The 18722-nt window shown below is 41.0% G+C and overlaps 1 protein-coding gene across 2 annotated transcripts in view; it reads right to left on the bottom strand.

The window, feature by feature from the left end:
* Nucleotides 1-5895: 5895 nt before the first annotated feature.
* Nucleotides 5896-18722, bottom strand: part of LOC106585561 (dedicator of cytokinesis protein 5) — a 55627-nt gene continuing 42800 nt past the window's right edge. Inside the window, exons 38-51 of one of the 2 annotated variants that reach the window (XM_014171918.2) lie at nucleotides 17601-17690; nucleotides 15733-15837; nucleotides 11560-11701; nucleotides 11245-11326; nucleotides 11082-11166; nucleotides 10785-10871; nucleotides 10420-10596; nucleotides 8242-8325; nucleotides 8004-8141; nucleotides 7608-7783; nucleotides 7164-7314; nucleotides 6887-7037; nucleotides 6556-6674; nucleotides 5896-6459 (exon numbers count right to left, since the gene is read on the bottom strand). In XM_014171918.2, the coding sequence (XP_014027393.1) occupies nucleotides 6355-6459; nucleotides 6556-6674; nucleotides 6887-7037; nucleotides 7164-7314; nucleotides 7608-7783; nucleotides 8004-8141; nucleotides 8242-8325; nucleotides 10420-10596; nucleotides 10785-10871; nucleotides 11082-11166; nucleotides 11245-11326; nucleotides 11560-11701; nucleotides 15733-15837; nucleotides 17601-17690 (1692 nt within the window). In that variant the 3' untranslated portion in view covers nucleotides 5896-6354. Of the gene's footprint in view, nucleotides 6460-6555; nucleotides 6675-6886; nucleotides 7041-7163; nucleotides 7315-7607; nucleotides 7784-8003; nucleotides 8142-8241; nucleotides 8326-10419; nucleotides 10597-10784; nucleotides 10872-11081; nucleotides 11167-11244; nucleotides 11327-11559; nucleotides 11702-15732; nucleotides 15838-17600; nucleotides 17691-18722 lie in introns of both variants that reach the window. The other variant, XM_014171917.2, reaches the window with a different exon arrangement.

Here is an 18722-nt window from a genome sequence, read left to right as displayed (position 1 = left end):
CTACAATAAATGCCTCTTTCGCCTTTGTTGTTTCTCTCATCTCAATAGCTAATATCCAGTGTCAGTTTCTATCTTTTTCAGCTGAGAGCATAGCGAATGGGATTCTTATGGTTCTGTATATTCCTTTGACATCTATACCAAGGTCATTACTAGATAACAACCAAACAAGACACTCTACCAATCAAACTGCATTTGGAAAGGGTAGTTAATATTTGCTGAAAATCTGTACGATGTAATGTGGTTGCATACACATTCTGTATAACCTCTGTTCACAAACCATCTAGAATATTAAGGAAAATATGCAGGGGTGGAAAGCATACGTGTAACGATCGTCGTGCAGGAAGGAAGAAGTGGACCAAGGCGCAGCTGGGAGCGAACTCATGTTATTTATTACAGACTGAAATAACACGGTCAAAACAGAGAATAAATGTATCGCTACTGCTCCAACAAAAAGAGACAACAACCCACAAACATCGTGGGGGGAAAAGGAACTTAAATATGATTCCCCAATCAGAGGCAACTAGTGACAGCTGTCTCTGATTGGGAATCGACAGAACCCAACATAGAAATACGCCCCAAAGCAAGGCTATACCAAAAACATAGAAAATAAACTATAGAAATGCCACACCCTGACCAAAATAGAAGAGTTCACCTGGTCAGGGCATGACAATACGGAAATATCCTACTCCAGTAGAAGTATTATTACTTTAAATACATTTTACTCAAGTAGATTTAAAATTACTGGTGTAAAAAAAACGACTCAAGTAAAGGCAAAAAGTAGCCCATTTAAAAAGTACTCAGAGTGAAAGTAATTGAGTTACTACTTTATATAAAAACCTTAATAATTAGCTACTTTCGCTAAGGTTACTTGAAAGTTGTTACACATGATCTTTACCATGCCATGAAAAGGAAGAGAGGAAATTAATGTACAGATGGAATTTATGAGTTGCTAAGGTAAAAAATTAAGGATTTGTAAAAAGAATATACTATTAACATTTGAAAATAAATTAAACATTCAAAGCAATTAAAATGTATTGATAAATACATACCCAATATAAAATAAAGTACATAAACAATGAAGTTGCCAGACTTCAATATACTCCATAAATAAACATGTCTAATCCTTCACCTATTCAATCCCTCATTCACCCCTCTGTTACTTGTCCATAGGACCGGCCGACATTCACTGACTCACCCACACACTCCTACTCAAGTAGAAGTACTGTTACTTTAATGAGATTTTACTCAAGTAGAATTAAAATGATGTACTTTGAAAACAAGAGTAGTTGTAATTAGTTACTTTACACCTCTTAAAATATGTGAAAACCATCCGTCATATTTCGGCAACACTGACAATAAATACCCCACCGCTACATTCCCTTTAGCACCATCTAGTGTGGTCTAATACAGACATGCACAGGGGCATTTATTATCAGTCAGCTGCACTCAAGTCTACTTATGTCCGTCAATGGCATGTGGTCAGGAATGTTGTTTATGTCCAAGAAGATATGGCTAAATGTTGACGGTAAAAACCAGGCCCAGATTAACTCGTCCATGGATGAGCACACATCACAGGGCAGCCTGGAAGCATCCCTACAGTAGTCTGTGGCCATGTGAGGAAGGGACTGCAGGGAGAGTGATATCCTGTCCCCCAGTATCTGACAGGAAGGAACAGGCCATTAGCAGACCAGATTACCATGACCAGTAGCTAAATATCACACAGGCCCTACTGCAATAAACTACACTAAACTACGCAATAAACCTCCCTCCCCAGCCCAGCCCACACTACTGTACAGAAACAAACTGCTTTCACGTATGGGAAACAGTATTGTGTTTTACTAAAGTCCACTTCAACATATACGCTAATGCTACGTAAAAAATAATTGTTCTTCTCAATATAGAACATACAAATAAAGCATGAATATAACTGAAACAGAATAATATGTATAACATGCATAACCATTGGTATCACAATGAAATAACTGACAGACATAAATTCTCTCACTATTTACTGGAAAGAAAATTAGGCTTTGTGTGACAGAATGAAAACGATCTCATTGTCAAACCATCTCAGCAGACGCTGAGGCCCTACATTATCATCGCAATTATCACAATTATTGATCAAAGAAGCTATAATGATGTCCCGCCTATTACGTCCTTGATAAGAGATATAAGGGATGATAAAGGCAATAGATGAGTATAGGATAATGATTCTAAGAACTTCTGCTGACAGGTTAGAGGCTGAGAGTTTAGCCTTCTGTAACAATAGTTCCTTCATTTCAATGGAACATTTTACCCCCTCTGCATACATATTATAACAAACAAAAGTCACCAAACAAATAACATTTATTAAATTATTTATTTCTGTTTGGTCGGCTTTACAAGTTTTATTGGTCAAACATGTATATTACATCTCTTCATGCTAGTACATAGCTATAAATCTCTTTACAAATATCTGTTCTGATCATTGTTAGAAAAACTCATACAAAAAGATTAGTTCCCTTCGAAAATAAAAGACTCATTCTTGCACTATATAAATCAAAACTGTAATTTCTGAAATACATCACATGCATGGATGAGCAATTCAGTAGAAAAAGGGAGCATTGCATAAAAAAAATAAAAGACTGAATTTAAAAAAGTATAGAATGTATATATTGATATATAAATCAAGTTGAAATGTTCACTGTTGAAAGTAGACAATATGTAAATGACCAGGTTTCTATCTGTCTAACTCAAGTTGGTTGATGAGCGCATAACAATTAAATTTAAACCTTTATCACTGAAATATTTAAATTAAACAATGAATCAATAAAAGCCTCAAATTCAAATTCAAACTCAAATTCAAATGAAACTAGTAAATGCACCGGGACTTGGAAAGAAAAAACACTTTTCAACTCTAAACAGATTATTGAGTTTGGACCTGGTAATGGTTTTCACCAGCTACATCCGACCAGCGGTGGAATATGCTGCTCCAGTGTGGCATTCGGGGCTAACCAAGAGACACCATTGAGAGGTTCCAGAGAAGAGCAGTACAGATCATCATGGGCAGACTACACCTCCTACTCCGATACATGCACCAATCTGGACCTACCATCACTCGACACACGCAGGGATTCTCTCAAGATCCTTCGCAATCCTATCCCTACCACCATATGCTCTAAAGGATCGTCTGTTAGTGTACACCTGACCCACTCCACAACTTAACTGATCCACTGCAGGACTGAGTGTTTCTGTTGCAGCGCCATCCCAGCCATTGTTCGCCTGCTTAACAGTTGATGATGAACATTATTTGTACATTTTTCATTGCCTACATCTGTTTTTTATTGTGTTTTAGTTAGTATTGCCAATTTTTATTTTCAAATGTAAGTTGTACTCACAATTTAGCATGTTGCTGCCATTTGTACAATGCTCTGTTGAAAAAACTGTACAAAAAAACCTTCTCTCTACCATAAATGAGAACTTGCTTCAACAAAATGGATTAAGCTGATTTGTATAGAAAGCAAGAGGTCAAGATATAAAGTAGTTTGTTCTTAAAAATTAAAAAAATATATACAATAAAATCAAATTTACATGAATTCAATCCAGTGCATGTCTCTAAAGAATGTGATATCATTGACGTACTTGCATATCTTAGTGTGCTTACATCACAGAAGTATGTAAGATCCCTACCTATATGTGCATACTCTATCTACCTCAACTACCTCATACCCCTGCACATCAACTCGGTACTGGTACCCTGTGTATATAGTCAAATTATCGTTACTCATTGTGTATTTATTCCTTGTGTTATTATTTCTCTTTTTTTCTCTCTGCATCGTTGGGAAGGCCCCGTAAGTAAGCATTTCCCTGTTGTTTACAAAGCATGTGACAAATTACATTTGATTTGATTTAATGCATAGTTACTCAGTATTATGAGTCAGTCAAGGTTATTCAATTTGACTTTATCTTAGACAAATACTACTGATTCAATGATTTGGGGAAAATGCCATTTTGATTACAATCTCAGTTCCTTCAAAAAGGACTACTATGCATGTACTATGTACTATGGCCATGACGGGGTAAAGAGAACCAAAACGTCAAGGGGCGGCATTTACTGTCATTTTAGGTCAGTGCTCACGCAACCATAGATGTAAACTATATAATCAACAACAACAGAATCAAAGCCTGTGCATGCTGAAACCAGTTGTGAATCACATACCACACATTCTCTGCCCTTGATCAGTAATAGTGATTCTAATTAAAAGGTTTTCACCTAGCTATATCACATAATAAAACATTAAAATGCAGTCATTGCCTGTGCTTTTTTTGTGAAGAATGCCCAAAACATGCACCGGAAATTATTAACAGTTCAGTGTGATTCTAACACATAATGACAAAAGACATAATTGAAGCTTTGGTCATTCCCTTACCTAGCAGTGATATAAAATATATACAACAACATTTCAAAGTCCCTTGGGAAATGTGTTAAGGTCACCTTTATTACTACTTTTTCAGAAATACAGTTGAAGTCGGAAGTTTACATACACATTGGCCAAATACATTCAAACTCAGTTTTTCACAATTCCTGACATTTAATCCTAGTAAAAATTCCCTTGTCTTAGGTCAGTTAGGATAACCACTTTATTTTAAGAATGTGAAATGTCAGAATAATAGTAGAGAGAATGATTTATTTCAGCTTTTATTTCTTTCATCACATTCCCAGTGGGTCAGAAGTTTACATACACTCAATTAGTATTTGGTAGCATTGCCTTTAAATTGTTTAACTTTGGTCAAACGTTTTGGATAGCCTTCCACAAGCTCCCCACAATAAGTTGGGTGAATGTTGGCCCATTCCTCCTGACAGAGCTGGTGTAACTGAGTCAGGTTTGTAGGCCTCCTTGCTCGCACACGTTTTCAGTTCTGCCCACACATTTTCTATGGGATTGAGGTCAGGGCTTTGTGATGGCCCTCCAATACCTTGACTTCGTTGTCCTTAAGCTCTTTAGCCACAACTTTGGAAGTATGCTTGGGGTCTTTGTCCATTTGGAAGACCCATTTGCGACCAAACTTTAACTTCCTGACTTGAGATGTCTTGAGATGTTGCCTCAATATATCCACATAATTTTCCATCCTCATGATACCATCTACTTTGTGAAGTGCACCAGTCCCTCCTGCAGCAAAGCACCCCCACAACATGATGCTGCCACCCCCGTGCTTCACGGTTGGGATGGTGTTCTTCGGCTTGCAAGCCTCCCCCTTTTTCCTCCAAACATAACAATGGTCATTATGGCCAAACAGTTCTATTTTTGTTTCATCAGACCAGAGGACATTTCTCCAAAAAGTACGATCTTTGTCCCCATGTGCAGTTGCAAACCGTAGTCTGGCTTTTCTATGGCGGTTTTGGAGCAGTGGCTTCTTCCATGCTGAGCGGCCTTCCAGGTTATGTCGATATAGGACTCATTTTACTGTGGATATAGATACTTTTGTACCTGTTTCCTCCAGCATCTTCATAAGGTCCTTTGCTGTTGTTCTGGGATTGATTTGCACTTTTCGCACCAAATTACGTTCATCTCTAGGAGACAGAACACGTCTCCTTCCTGAGCGGTATGACGGCTGCGTGGTCCCTTGGTGTTTATACTTGCGTACTATTGTTTGTACAGATGAATGTGGTACCTTCAGGCATTTGGAAATTGTTCTCAAGGATGAACCAGACTTGTGGAGGTCTATAATTATTTTTCTGAGGTCTTGGCTGATTTATTTTGATTTTCCCATGATATCAAGCAAAGAGGCACTGAGTTTGAAGGTAGGCCTTGAAATACATCCACAGGTACACCTCCAATTGACTCAAATGATGTCAATTAGCCTATCAGAAGCTTCTAAAGCCATGACATCATTTTCTGGAATTTTCCAAGCTGTTTAAAGGCACAGTCAACGTAGTGTATGTAAACTTCTGACCCACTGGAATTGTGATACAGTGACTTATAAGTGAAATAATCTGTCTGTAAACAATTGTTGGAAAAAATACTTGTGTCATGTACAAAGTAGATGTCCTAACCGACTTGCCAAAACTATAGTTTGTTAACAAGAAATTTGTGGAGTGGTTAAAAAATGAGTTTTAATGACTCCAACTTAAGTGTATGTAAACCTCCGACTTCAACTGTATGCTTGTTTCTTAGATATTCACAGGGCACATACACCACAATAACCATTTTAGTTGGTTCTTACTTGTCGTAAGTATCAGCAATATAAATTGTTGACATGTAATTCTGAAGTACATAACAGGTATTAGTACTGGTCCTGTACTAGTTCTGTAATAATAAAGTGCTACAGTACCACAAAATAAACCAGCCATCCCAGGCAGCAGGTGGAGGATCCTCACTGAGGACTGTGCTCGTAGGAGCCGGGGAACATAGACTTCCTGGTCTTAGGAGGAGGTGGAGGGGGCTTGCTGTCAATTTTCTGAGGCAGAGTAGGAAGGAACTATGGAGAGACCAGGGTAAAAAATAGACTTTTAAAATAATCTGTTTCACAATGTGCATTTTACAAAAAATATAGATGTTTTCAGTCTAGCGGTACCTCAGAGGAGTTTTGGGAGAGGTCAAACATCTCGTGGGGATGTTTCTTTGGTGGCATGGGTGGGGGTGTCCCAGGAGTGTCAGTGATGGCATCATTATCTTCAAGGAGAGATGAATAACCTGCAGAGAGAGAGAGAGTGACAAAACACATATATTTTAGGCTGCATGACAGTAACTGTGTGTGGACGAGGCATGGATCCAATACAGGGTTGATCTCTATGCCTGTGCAGTTGACTTTTTCTGTGTTCAGAGTGAACCGGTATGTATCTCTAAAAGGTTGTTTGGGATAGGCTGCTTTGAAGGTATCCTTTGTGCGTAGTTAAGCTACGTACTGGAGATGCGAGGAGTGTGAGGAGAGGCTGGCAGGGGGCTGAGAGGGTTGCCAAGGCTGAGCTGAGAAGAGACGCCCTGGAACAGAGACAGGGTCAGGCGACCGTCCCCAAACTGTAGGCTTTTGGGTCTCTGCTGCTTCTCTGGAAAGGTCTGCTAAGGAATTGAGTACAAAGATACACCCCTCCTTGAAATCAGTCAAGTACATGGGTAATTACTTACATTCTCAAATTACACCTTTGTTGCCTTTGTTTATGAGCCCAAAACCATTTAAGTTACCTCATCTATGTCTGGCTGTCTCTCCACCAAAACCTGTGACTTGCTCACACTCCATTCTTTTCTGTTCTTTCGGCCGATCCGGTTGTCATCTTCCGAGCGGGACAACATTGAGGCCCGGCGATCATTGGCAGTGGCACGGGACAACAGTGAACTGATGATGGATATCAGGACAGATAGAGAAAGAGAGAGTGAGAGAAATGGGGGGTGTACAGTTAGAGGGATTCATTGGCATGTGCAAGACTTCAGACAATGTCACACTGTGAGATGTGGAAAAGCACAGACAAATATTCCTTACAAACATAGCAACACAAATTGACCACCAGAGCAGCACAAAGAGAGAAACACAGCTAGGGAGAAGGGAGTAGGAGGGAGGGAGGAGGTGGACTGTCTCCTGGGAGGAGGAGGGAGGAAGAAGGAGGAAAGAGGAGGAGGTGAAGCACTGACTCCTGGGAGGAGGAGCGCCGGGAGGGTCCATCAGAGGAGGCGGAGCCGCTGGAGAGGCCTGAGGAGGTAGTGGAGAGGATGGAGATGGTGGACATGCGGCGCAGGGTGGAGGACAGGATGTAGGGAATCACTACTGAGCCCACGCGACTCTTCTTCCTCTCAGTCAGAGAGCAGGGCTGGGACACACAAATGGGATTAAACATCATCAGGAAACTTGGCAGGGGATGAGTGGATTGACAGGCAAAACACTAGCAGCAATGGAGTGCCTAAAGAAAGATTTATATAATGTACACTCTGCTTTGAATGAGGGGAGTTTAATAGGGAGGCAGTCAGAGGAGCCAATAGCTAAAGTTGCCACCCTCTAACATTAAATTGAGTTTGCTGCTGGCAACTGACCAGGGTTATGACGCCGTAATGCTTCTCCACTCTCTCCCGCAGGTCAGAGAAACAGGTGAGCAGGCGATTGTGTAAGGGCTTCAGCTGCTCCGTGGATTTCTCCCCGTGGATCCGGATCCCATCAGCCAGGAGAGGGATCTGAGGGGAGAGGAGGAGGGAGGAGCCTCTGTTCTTACGGCATATACTGCATGTCTAAGGTCAGGTTCAATAACAAGGGGAGAATGAGGATATACTGTACCTGGAGGGCAATAAGATGTTTGAGGACCTCAATGCTCTCAAGGTCCTCTGGGTGTTCATGTATGTAGGTGTCAGTGAAGAACGCCTTCAGAGAAAGAAAGGGGGTGGAATAAAAACATTTTTTTTACTGGGACATATGGTCATATGGTCACAATAAATAGTAGCTAACATAACAGAGCTGCTGCTTTCAAGGAGGCTTTTAAGAAATCCCGCTATGCCCTCCGACGAACCATCAAACAGGCAAAGCGTCAATACAGGACTAAGAACGAATCGTACTACACCGGCTCTGACGCTCGTCGGATGTGGCTGGGCTTGCAAACTATTACAGACTACAAAGGGAAGCTCAGCCGAGAGCTGCCCAGTGACACGAGCCTACCAGACGAGCTAAACTACTTATATGCTCGCTTCGAGGCAAATAACACTGAAACATGCATGAGAGCACCAGCTGTTCCCGGAAGGTCTGTGTGATCACGCTCTCCGCAGCCGATGTCAACATTCACAAGGCCGCAGGGCCAGATGGATTACCAAGACGTGTACTGCGAGCATGTGCTGACCAACTGGAAAGTGTCTTCACTGACATTTTCAACCTGGCACTGACCGAGTCTGTAATACCAATATGTTTTAAGCAGACCACTATAGACCCTGTGCCTAAGTACACTAAGGTAACCTGCCTAAATGACTACCAACCCGTAGCACTCACGCCTGTAGCCATGAAGTGCTTTGAAAGGCTGGTCATGGCTCACATCAACACCATTATCCCAGAAACCGTAGACCCACTCCAATTTGCATACCACACTAACAGATCCACAGATGACGCAATCTCTATTGCACTCCACACTGCCCTTTCCCACCTGGACAAAAGGAACACCTATGTGAGAATGCTATTCATTGACTACAGCTCAGCATTCAACACCATAGTGCCCTCGAAGCTCATCAATAAGCTAAGGACCCTGGGACTAAACACCTCCCTTTGCAACTGGATCCTGGACTTCCTGATGGGCTGCCCCCAGGTGGTGAGGGTAGGGAACAACACATCCGCCACGCTGATCCTCAACACAGGGGCTCCTCAGGGGTGCATGCTCAGTCCACTCCTGTACTCCCTGTTCACTCATGACTGCACGGCCAGGCACGACTCCAACACCATCATTAAGTTTGCCGATGACACAACAGTGGTAGGCCTGATCACCGACAACGACGAGACAGCCTATAGGGAGGGGGTCAGAGACCTGGCCATGTGGTGCCAGGACAACAACCTCTCCCTCAACGTGATCAAGACAAATGAGATGATTGTGGACTACAGGAAAAAGAGGGCCGATCATGCCCCCATTCTCATCGACGGGACTGTAGTGGAGCAGGTTGAGAGCTTCAAGTTCCTTGGTGTCCACATCACCAACAAACTAACATGGTCCAAGCACACCAAGACAGTCGTGAAGAGGGCACGACAAAACCTATTCCCCCTCAGGAGACTGAAAGGTGCGTACGGCCCAGTACATCACTGGGGCCAAGCTTCCTGCCAACCAGGACCTCTATACCAGGCGGTGTCAGAGGACGGCCCTAAGAATTTTCGAAGAAACCAGCCACCCTAGTCAAAGACTGTTCTCTCTGCTACCGCACGGGCCACCCTAGTCATAGACTGTTCTCTCTGCTACCGCATGGCAAGCGGTACCGGAGCGCCAAGTCTAGGTCCAAGAGGCTTCTAAACAGCTTCTACCCCCAAGCAATAAGACTCCTGAACATCTAATCAAATGGCTACCCAGACTATTTGCATAGCCCCCCCTTTTACACCGCTGCTACTCTTTGTTGTTATCATCTATGCATAGTCACTTTAATAATTCTACCTACATACATATTACCTCAATTACCTCGACTAACCGGTGCCCAAGCACATTGACTCTGTACTGGTACCCCCCTGTATACAGTCTCGCTATTGTTATTTTATTGCTGCTCTTTAATTACTTGTTACTTTTATTTCTTATTCTTATTTTTTATATGCTTTGTTGGTTAGGCGCTCGTAAGTAAGCATTTCACTGTAAGTTTCACACCTGCTTTATTTGGCGCATGTGACTAATACAATTTATTTGATTTGAAAATAAGAACATCAGGTGACAAATCTTCACTGAAATGTGAGATAAAATTGGAAAGGATTTAACCTCCTACAAAATAATAGTGGAAGTCAAACCTTCTCGTAGTTGGTGTAGCCACCCATGACGGCAGGGTCAACAATGCCATTGAGCATCATGGAGAGTGGGTGGACTGACGTGGAGCTGTCACAGGCCTGCTGCTGCACCAGGTTACTGAGCTTCTCATTGGCCATCTCCATGGTTTCCACAGCGTTCTGCAGGGGGCTGATCTCTTCCTGACCAATAGAAAAGCAAGGAGAGGTGAGGCGACATTGAAGTGTAGAAGACCAAATTGGTTGAGTAGGAACTATTTGCTATGGGTGGTAGCAGAGTACTCAACTGTGTTTAGATTAAACATAGAGCACATGAACACCAGTAAGTTTGTTTTACTGTGCTTGTCATCATCATTACTGAGAGAACTTACAACAGAGATGGACTTCACTTCAAACCATTTGAGAATCCCTGGGAAGTAATAGGACGTGATGTAAGTTGTCCTCTCGATCCACATGGTCTGTAACATGAGGCAGAAAATATGCAGGAATGGTTAACACAGATATTTTGAGCAACAACCTCTTGTGTTTAACTGCTAAGTAAAAGGGCTATATTCCTGAGTTCCTTAGCGATGTTCAAAGACAAGAGTGTTAGTATAAATGGAGGGATCTGGCTTTGTTGGGACTTTGCAGCATGGTGTGTCTGTCAGAGCTGTGTGAAAGGTACTCACTGCAAATTCATTGTCTGGGTTCTTTGCACCTTTCCTGAAGGGTCTGGAATACTGAAACTGGTCCACTTCATTGGTTCTGTAGTAGCTAAGAGAGGAAGAGGGACCAACAATGTAATGCATATGTAAGATAAATTAATCATACCACAAAATGTTGTGTCCTTACTTTAGAATCTGCTCAGGAACCCCCTTGTCTTTGAACTGGGTGGGCACAGTAAGGACTGGCTTGACTGTAAAACACTGGATGTCTGTGAAGAGCAGCTAAGGATAGGACTGTATATTATTCAAAAACTAAAACTAATCCCTAGTGCTATAGGTAAACAGAGACTGGGGCACCAGTGGATTACAGGTTCAAAACTGTGTCCTTGAGAAAGGTAAAAATGAACAATGTCCTGATTAGAAGCATTAACACAAATTAACATTTAAATAGCATTGAATAGCTAGGAGAATGAGGGCATGCTGCAAGAGGGCTAAAGGATACGCTGTCCTTGGGAGTTACAGATGTTGTCCCCAGGGGGCGCTGTGCTGGTCATCCTGGCGGCGTTTGGGAACTGAGACAGCAGCTTCAGACTGAAGTCCTCCAACCACTCGTACTCCTTACCACGGTAGATGAACACTTTGTTCTGTATGAGCAAATCCATTCAAAGATAAGTATTCATTACCCCTGGACTTATTCCACATTTTGTTGCGTTACAGACTGAATTCAAAATGGGTTACATTTATTTTTACACACAATAATGACAGAGTGAAAACATGTTTTAGAAATTTTTGCCAATGTATTGAAAATGTAATACAGAAAAAACAAACTGACATAAGTATTCACACACCTGAGTCAATATTTTGCAGAAGCACCTTTGGCGGCGATTACAGCTGTGAGTCTTTTTGGGTAATTCTCTAAGAGCTTTGATTGTTGATCATTGCTAGACAAACATTTTCAAGTCTTGCCATAGATTTTCAATCCAAAACTGTAACTAGGCCACCCAGGAACATTTAATGTAATCTTGGTAAGCAACTCCAGTGTTTTAGGTTATTGTCCTGCTGAAAGGTGAATTCATCTCCCAGTGTCTGTTGGGAAGCAGACTGAACCAGATTTTCCTCTAGGATTTTGCCTGTGCTTAGCTCGATTCAATTTATTTTTATCTTAAAAAACTCCCTAATCCTTCCCAATGACAAGCATCCCCATAACATGATGCAGCCACCACCATGCTTGAAAATATGAACAGTGTTACTCAGTGATGTGCTGTGGATTTGCCCCAAACATAACACTTTGTATTCAGGACATAAAGTTAATTTCATTGCCCAATTTTTACAGTTTTAATTTGGTGCCTTATTGAAAACAGGATGCATGTTTTGGAATATTTGTATTCTGTACAGGCTTCCTTCTTTCACTCTGTCATTTAAGTTAGTATTGTAGAGTAACTACAATGTTGTCGATCCATCCTGTTCTCATATCACCACCATTAAACAATGTAACTGTTTCAACGGTGAAATCCCTGAGCAGTTTCCTTCCTCTTAGTTAGGAAGAACTACTGTATCTTTGTAGTGACTGTGTGTATTGAAACACCATCCAAAGCAGAATTATTAACTTAATTATGCTCAAAGGGATATTCAGCGTCTTTTTTTAAAATACACCTACAATCAGTGCCCTTCTTTGCGAGGCATCTGAAAACCTCCCTGGTTTTTGTGCGTGAATCTGTGCTTGAAATTCACTATTCGATTGATGGACCTTATATATAATTGTATGTGTGGGGTACAGTGAGTCATAAAAAATAAATATTAACCACTATTATTGAACACAGAATGAGTCCATGATTTCTTAAGCACAGTTTTACTGCTGAACTTATTTAGGCCTGCCATAACAAAGGGGTTGAATACTTATTAACTCAAGACATTTCAGCATACATTTTTTTATAATTTCAAAAAATGTCTACAAAAAAAATTCCACTTTGACATGATGGGGTATTATTGTGTGTAGATCAGTGACACAAATATTTGGGCTGTAACAACAAAATGTGGAAAAAGTATGAGGGTGTGAATACTTTCTGAAGGCACTGTATATGGTAGCCAAATAAATATGAATGATATGATTTATATGATTTAATGTGGCAGGGTCTACAGTCAATCACGGACTACAAAAAGAAAACCAGCCCCATCGCGGACCCCGATGTCTTGCTCCCAGACAAACTAAACAACTTCTTCGCTCGCTTTGAGGACAATACAGTACCACCGACACGGCCAGCTACCAAAACCTGCGGACTTTCCTTCACCACAGCCAACGTGAGTAAAACATTTAAACGTGTTAACCCTCGCAAGGCTGCCGGCCCAGACGGCATCCCTAGCCGCGTCCTCAGAGCATGCGCAGACCAGCTGGCTGGTGTGTTTACGGACATATTCAATCAATCCCTATTCCAGTCTGCTGTTCCCACATGCTTCAAGACGGCCACTATTGTTCCTGTTCCCAAGAAAGCTAAAGTAACTGAGCTAAACAACTATCGCCCCGTAGCACTCACTTCCATCATCATGAAGTGCTTTGAGAGACTAGTCAAGGATCATATCAACTCCACCATAACTGACACCCTAGACCCACTCCAATTTGCTTACCGCCCCAATAGGTTCACAGACGACGCAATCACAATCACACTGCCCTAACCCATCTGGACAAGAGGAATACCTATGTAAGAATGCTGATGAAGTGCTTTGAGAGACTAGTCAAGGATCATATCACCTCCACCATACCTGACACCCTAGACCCACTCCAATTTGCTTACCGCCCCAATAGGTCCACAGATGACGCAATCGCAATCACACTGCCCTAACCCATCTGGACAAGAGGAATACCTATGTAAGAATGCTGTTCATCGACTACAGCTCAGCATGTAACACCATAGTGCCCTCCAAACTCGTCAGGGTCTCGACCCCGCCCTGTGCAACTGGGTCCTACACTTCCTGACGGGCCGCCCCCAGGTGATGAGGGTAGGAAACAACATCTTCACCCTGCTGATCCTCAACACTGGGGCCCCACAAAGGTGCGTTCTCAGCCCTCTCCTGTACTCCCTGTTCACCCATGACTGCGGGGCCATGCACGCCTCCAACTCAATCATCAAGTTTGCAGACGACACTACAGTGGTAGGCTTGATTACCAACAACGACGAGACGGCCTACAGGGAGGAGGAGAGGGCCCTCAGAGTGTGTTGTCAGGAAAACAACCTCACACTCAACGTCAACAAAACAAAGGAGATGATCGTGGACTTCAGGAAACAGCAGAGGGAGCAGCCTCCTATCCACATTGATGGGACAGTAGTGGAGAAGGTGGAACGTTTTAAGTTCCTCGGCGTACACATCACAGACAAACTGAAAGGATCCTCCTAAACAGACAGTGTGGTGAAGAAGGCGCAACAGCGCCTCTTCAACCTCAGGAGGCTGAAGACATTTGGCTTGTCACCAAAAACACTCACAAACTTTTACAGATGCACAATCGAGAGCATCCTGTCGGGCTGTATCACCGCCTGGTACGGCAACTGCTCCGCCCACAACCGTAAGGCTCTCCAGAGGTTAGTGAGGTCTGCATAACGTATCACCGGGGCAAACTACCTGCCCTCCAAGACACTACACCACCCAATGTCACAGGAAGGCCAAAAAGATCGTCAAGGACAACCACCCGAGCCACTGCCTGTTCACCCCGCTATCATCCAGAAGGCGAGGTCAGTACAGGTGCATCAAAGCGGGGACCGAGAGACTGAAAAACAGCTTCTATCTCAAGGCCATCAGACTGTTAAACAGACATCACTAACATTGAGTGGCTGCTGCCAACATACTGACTCAAATCTCTAGCCACTTTAATAATTAAAAATTGGATGTAATAAATGTATCACTAGTCACTTTAAACAATGCCACTTTATATAATGTTTACTTACCCTACATTTCTCATCTCATACGTATATACTGTACTCTATACCATCTACTGCATCCTGGCTATGCCGTTCGGCCATCGCTCATCCATATATTTATATGTACATATTCTTATTCATTCCTTTACACTTGTGTGCATAAGGTAGCTGTTCTGAAATTGTTAGATTACTTGTTAGATATTACTGCATGGTCGGAACTAGAAGCACAATCATTTCGCTACACTCGCATTAACATCTGCTAACCATGTGTATGTGACCAATAAAATTGTATTTGATTTTATTTGATTAATTATTAATGAATTATTATGATGTTGTTATTGAACTATATGCTACAGAAGATGTCAAATCTTAAATTAAAGATGAACTGTGGTATACAAGAATGTGCCACTGCAGTGTAGAAATATTGATGTTATGCCAAATCAAAGCAATTCTGTCCTTGATTTTTTATTTAACCCTTATTTAACTAGGCACGTCAGTTAAGAACACATTCTGACAAGAACCTGACAAGATTATGGAAGGTATTCAAACCATAGAATCACCTACTGCTTTATGGAACTGATAACTAGTATAGCCAGCATTATGCATTGTGAAACATTTTTTTAAACAATTGACTATCATTTAATTTGATAGAGCGTGCCATAAGTAAAATTCATAAAAGGCACATTAACACATAATCTCTGGTGAATAAGACAGACCTTGAAATGTGCTATATAGGCTGAATTTAGGAAAATAGTTAATAATCTCACTCTGAGGAAAGTGGGGAATCCAAGGCCATAGTATCCCACAGCAAAGTATTCTGGCTGAGGCCGCATGGCATGCATTATATTCTCATAGAACTGGGCTTGCTGTTTCTGTGGATGACAGCAGAGAGAGTAACAAAGCCACAATCAGGAACACAGACAACATACAACATACAAAAAACAAACACAAACATGGTTCAGTGTGAAATTTCAGGATCCATAATGAACATAGATTGTCTGGCACAGTGTGACAGAACACAGTTTTTGTACCACTCCACTGCAGCAAAGAACGGTTGAATACCATAATGACACAGTATTTACAAATACATGACATTAAATAGAGTATCACTTCATAATTCATTCACTATTACTTCCTAACGGCAGATGCCATTATGTCAACCGGCAGTGCATGGGTGAGACTGTTGGCAGTAACTCTTATCTCTTCCCCATTTCCTCAACTTCTGTTTTCTGATGTAATGAATAGTTTTTTTCTTCAACTATTACTGTTATTTGGATTGGGCTAGCTGAAATGACCTTCTGTCTTAGACAAGACATGGTTATCCTAGCCTTTGACAATGTATCTTGAACAATTCATTCGCATTGTATAGTGCCTTCAGAAAGTATTCATACCCATTTGATTTATTCCACATTTTGTTGTGTTACAGCCTGAATTCAAAATGGAATAAATATATTTATTTTCTCACACATCTACACACAATACCCCAAAATGAAAAAGTGAAAACGTTTTAATTTTTTTTTGTTGTGCAAATTACTTGAAAATTAAGTACAGAAATATCTCATTTATATAAGTATTCACACCCCATGAGTCAATACATGTTAGAATAACCTTTGGCAGTGTTTACAACTGTGAGTCTTTCTGGGTAAGTCTCTAAGAGCTTTGCACACCTGGATTGTACAATATTTGCACATTCTTAAAATAATTCTTTAAGCTCTGTCAAGTTGGTTGTTGATCATTGCTAGACAGCCATTTTCAAGTTTTCTCATTGATTTTCAAGACGATTTAAGTCAAAACTGTAACTTGGCCTCTCTGGATACTGAGTTAGGAAGGACGTATGCATCTTTGTAGTGACTGGGTATATTGATGCATCATCCAAAGTGTAATTAATAACTTCACCATGCTCATAGGGATATTCAATGTCTGCTTTTGAAATGTTTTACCCATCTAATTTTTACCCAAAGACCTCCCTGGTCTTTGTGGTTGAATCTGTGCTGGAAATTCACTACTCGATTGAGGGACCTTACAGATAATTGTATGGATGGAGGTAATCATTCAAAAATCATGTTAAATACTATTATTGCACAAAGTGAGTCCATGACATGTATTATGTGACTTGTTAAGCACATTTTTACTCCTGAACGTATTTAGGCCTGCATAACAATGGGTTGAATACTTATTGACTCAAGACATTTCCACTTTTCATTTTTAATTAATACAAATAATAATCTAAAAACATGATTCCACTTTGACATTATCGGGTATTGTGTGTAGGCCAGTGACACCATTTTAAATTCAGACTGCAACACAACAGATTTGGGAAAAATTCAAGGGGTGTGAATACTTTCTGAAGGCACTGTATCTAATTAACTCCTAGCCTTTGTGAACACTGAAAAGCATAACAGTATAGCATTGGACCTGGTCCTATTGAAAAGGCCTCACACTAAATTGGTAGTGGGTTATTGACAATCCCTCTCTTGCGATGTTAGTGAAGCCTTTTTTACCATGAAGAAACTAAGAGGATAATACTTTTTAGTTTTACTTTGCATGTTTTTAAAGAAACATCTATAATCAGTAGTGACAATATTTTGAATAAATCTCAGACTAAAGCACGATAGCAGAAGATAAATCGTCTTACCAGCAGTTGGCTAATCTCCATGAAGTCAAACATCTGGTTCTCGTGCATCTTTGCCAGCTGTTTACCCATCTCAATGGCTTTCTCCCACATCTGAACAGACACATGCAGCAGTTAGTAAAAAAATGAATTAAAGATGAACATGAGATGTGAACATGGTCTAGACATCACCATCTGTCCCTCACTAACACCTCTATTCAATCAAACCCAGACAGCAGGTTTCAGGGGTGATGTACTGTGGTAGACACGTGCACCGATAGGCATCTACCTGTGCAGAGCACATGCCCATTTGCCATTCCAGTGTCCAAAGGGCCCTTTTCAGTGGAGGTATAATTTCCTCACCATTTTGTCGTTGTTGTTCTGAACCCACTGCCAATAGTCGTTAAATAACATTTTATTTGTCACATGCGCCGAATACAACAGGCCCTTTCCCAACAATGCCAAGTCAAAAAGAAAAATTTGCAAATAAGAAAATCAGGAAATAGAAACACAATAAAATAGCAACAACGAGGATACAAGGAGTACCGGTACCGACTCAATGTGCAGGGGTACGAGGTAGTTGAGGTAATTGAGGTAATATGTACATATACACTACCGTTTAAAAGTTTGGGGTCACTTAGAAATGTCCTTGTTTTTGAAAGAAAAGCACATTTTTTGTCCATTAAAATAACATCAAATTGATCAGATATACAGTGTAGACATTGTTAATGTTGTAAATGACTATTGCAGCTGGAAACGGCAGATTTTTTTATGGAATATCTACATAGGCGTACAGAGGCCCATGATCAGAAAATCAAATCAAATCAAATTTTATTTGTCACATACATATGGTTAGCAGATGTTAATGTGAGTGTAGCGAAATGGTTGTGCTTCTAGTTCTGACCATGCAGTAATATCTAACAAGTAATCTAACCTAACAATTTCACAACAACTACCTTATACACACAAGTGTAAAGGAATGAATAAGAAATATGTACATAAAAATATATGAATGAGCGATGGTGGAACGGCATAGGCAAGATGCAGTAGATGGTACAGTATATACATATGAGATGAGTAATGTAGGGTATGTAAACATTATATAAAGTGGCATTGTTTAAAGTGGCTAGTGATACATTTATTACA

The sequence above is a fragment of the Salmo salar genome, chromosome ssa24 (genome assembly GCF_905237065.1).
Source record: "Salmo salar chromosome ssa24, Ssal_v3.1, whole genome shotgun sequence".
Lineage (NCBI taxonomy): Eukaryota > Metazoa > Chordata > Actinopteri > Salmoniformes > Salmonidae > Salmo > Salmo salar.
The sequence above is the reverse complement of the archived record's forward strand: the minus strand, read 5'-3'. Positions and strand labels throughout refer to the sequence as shown.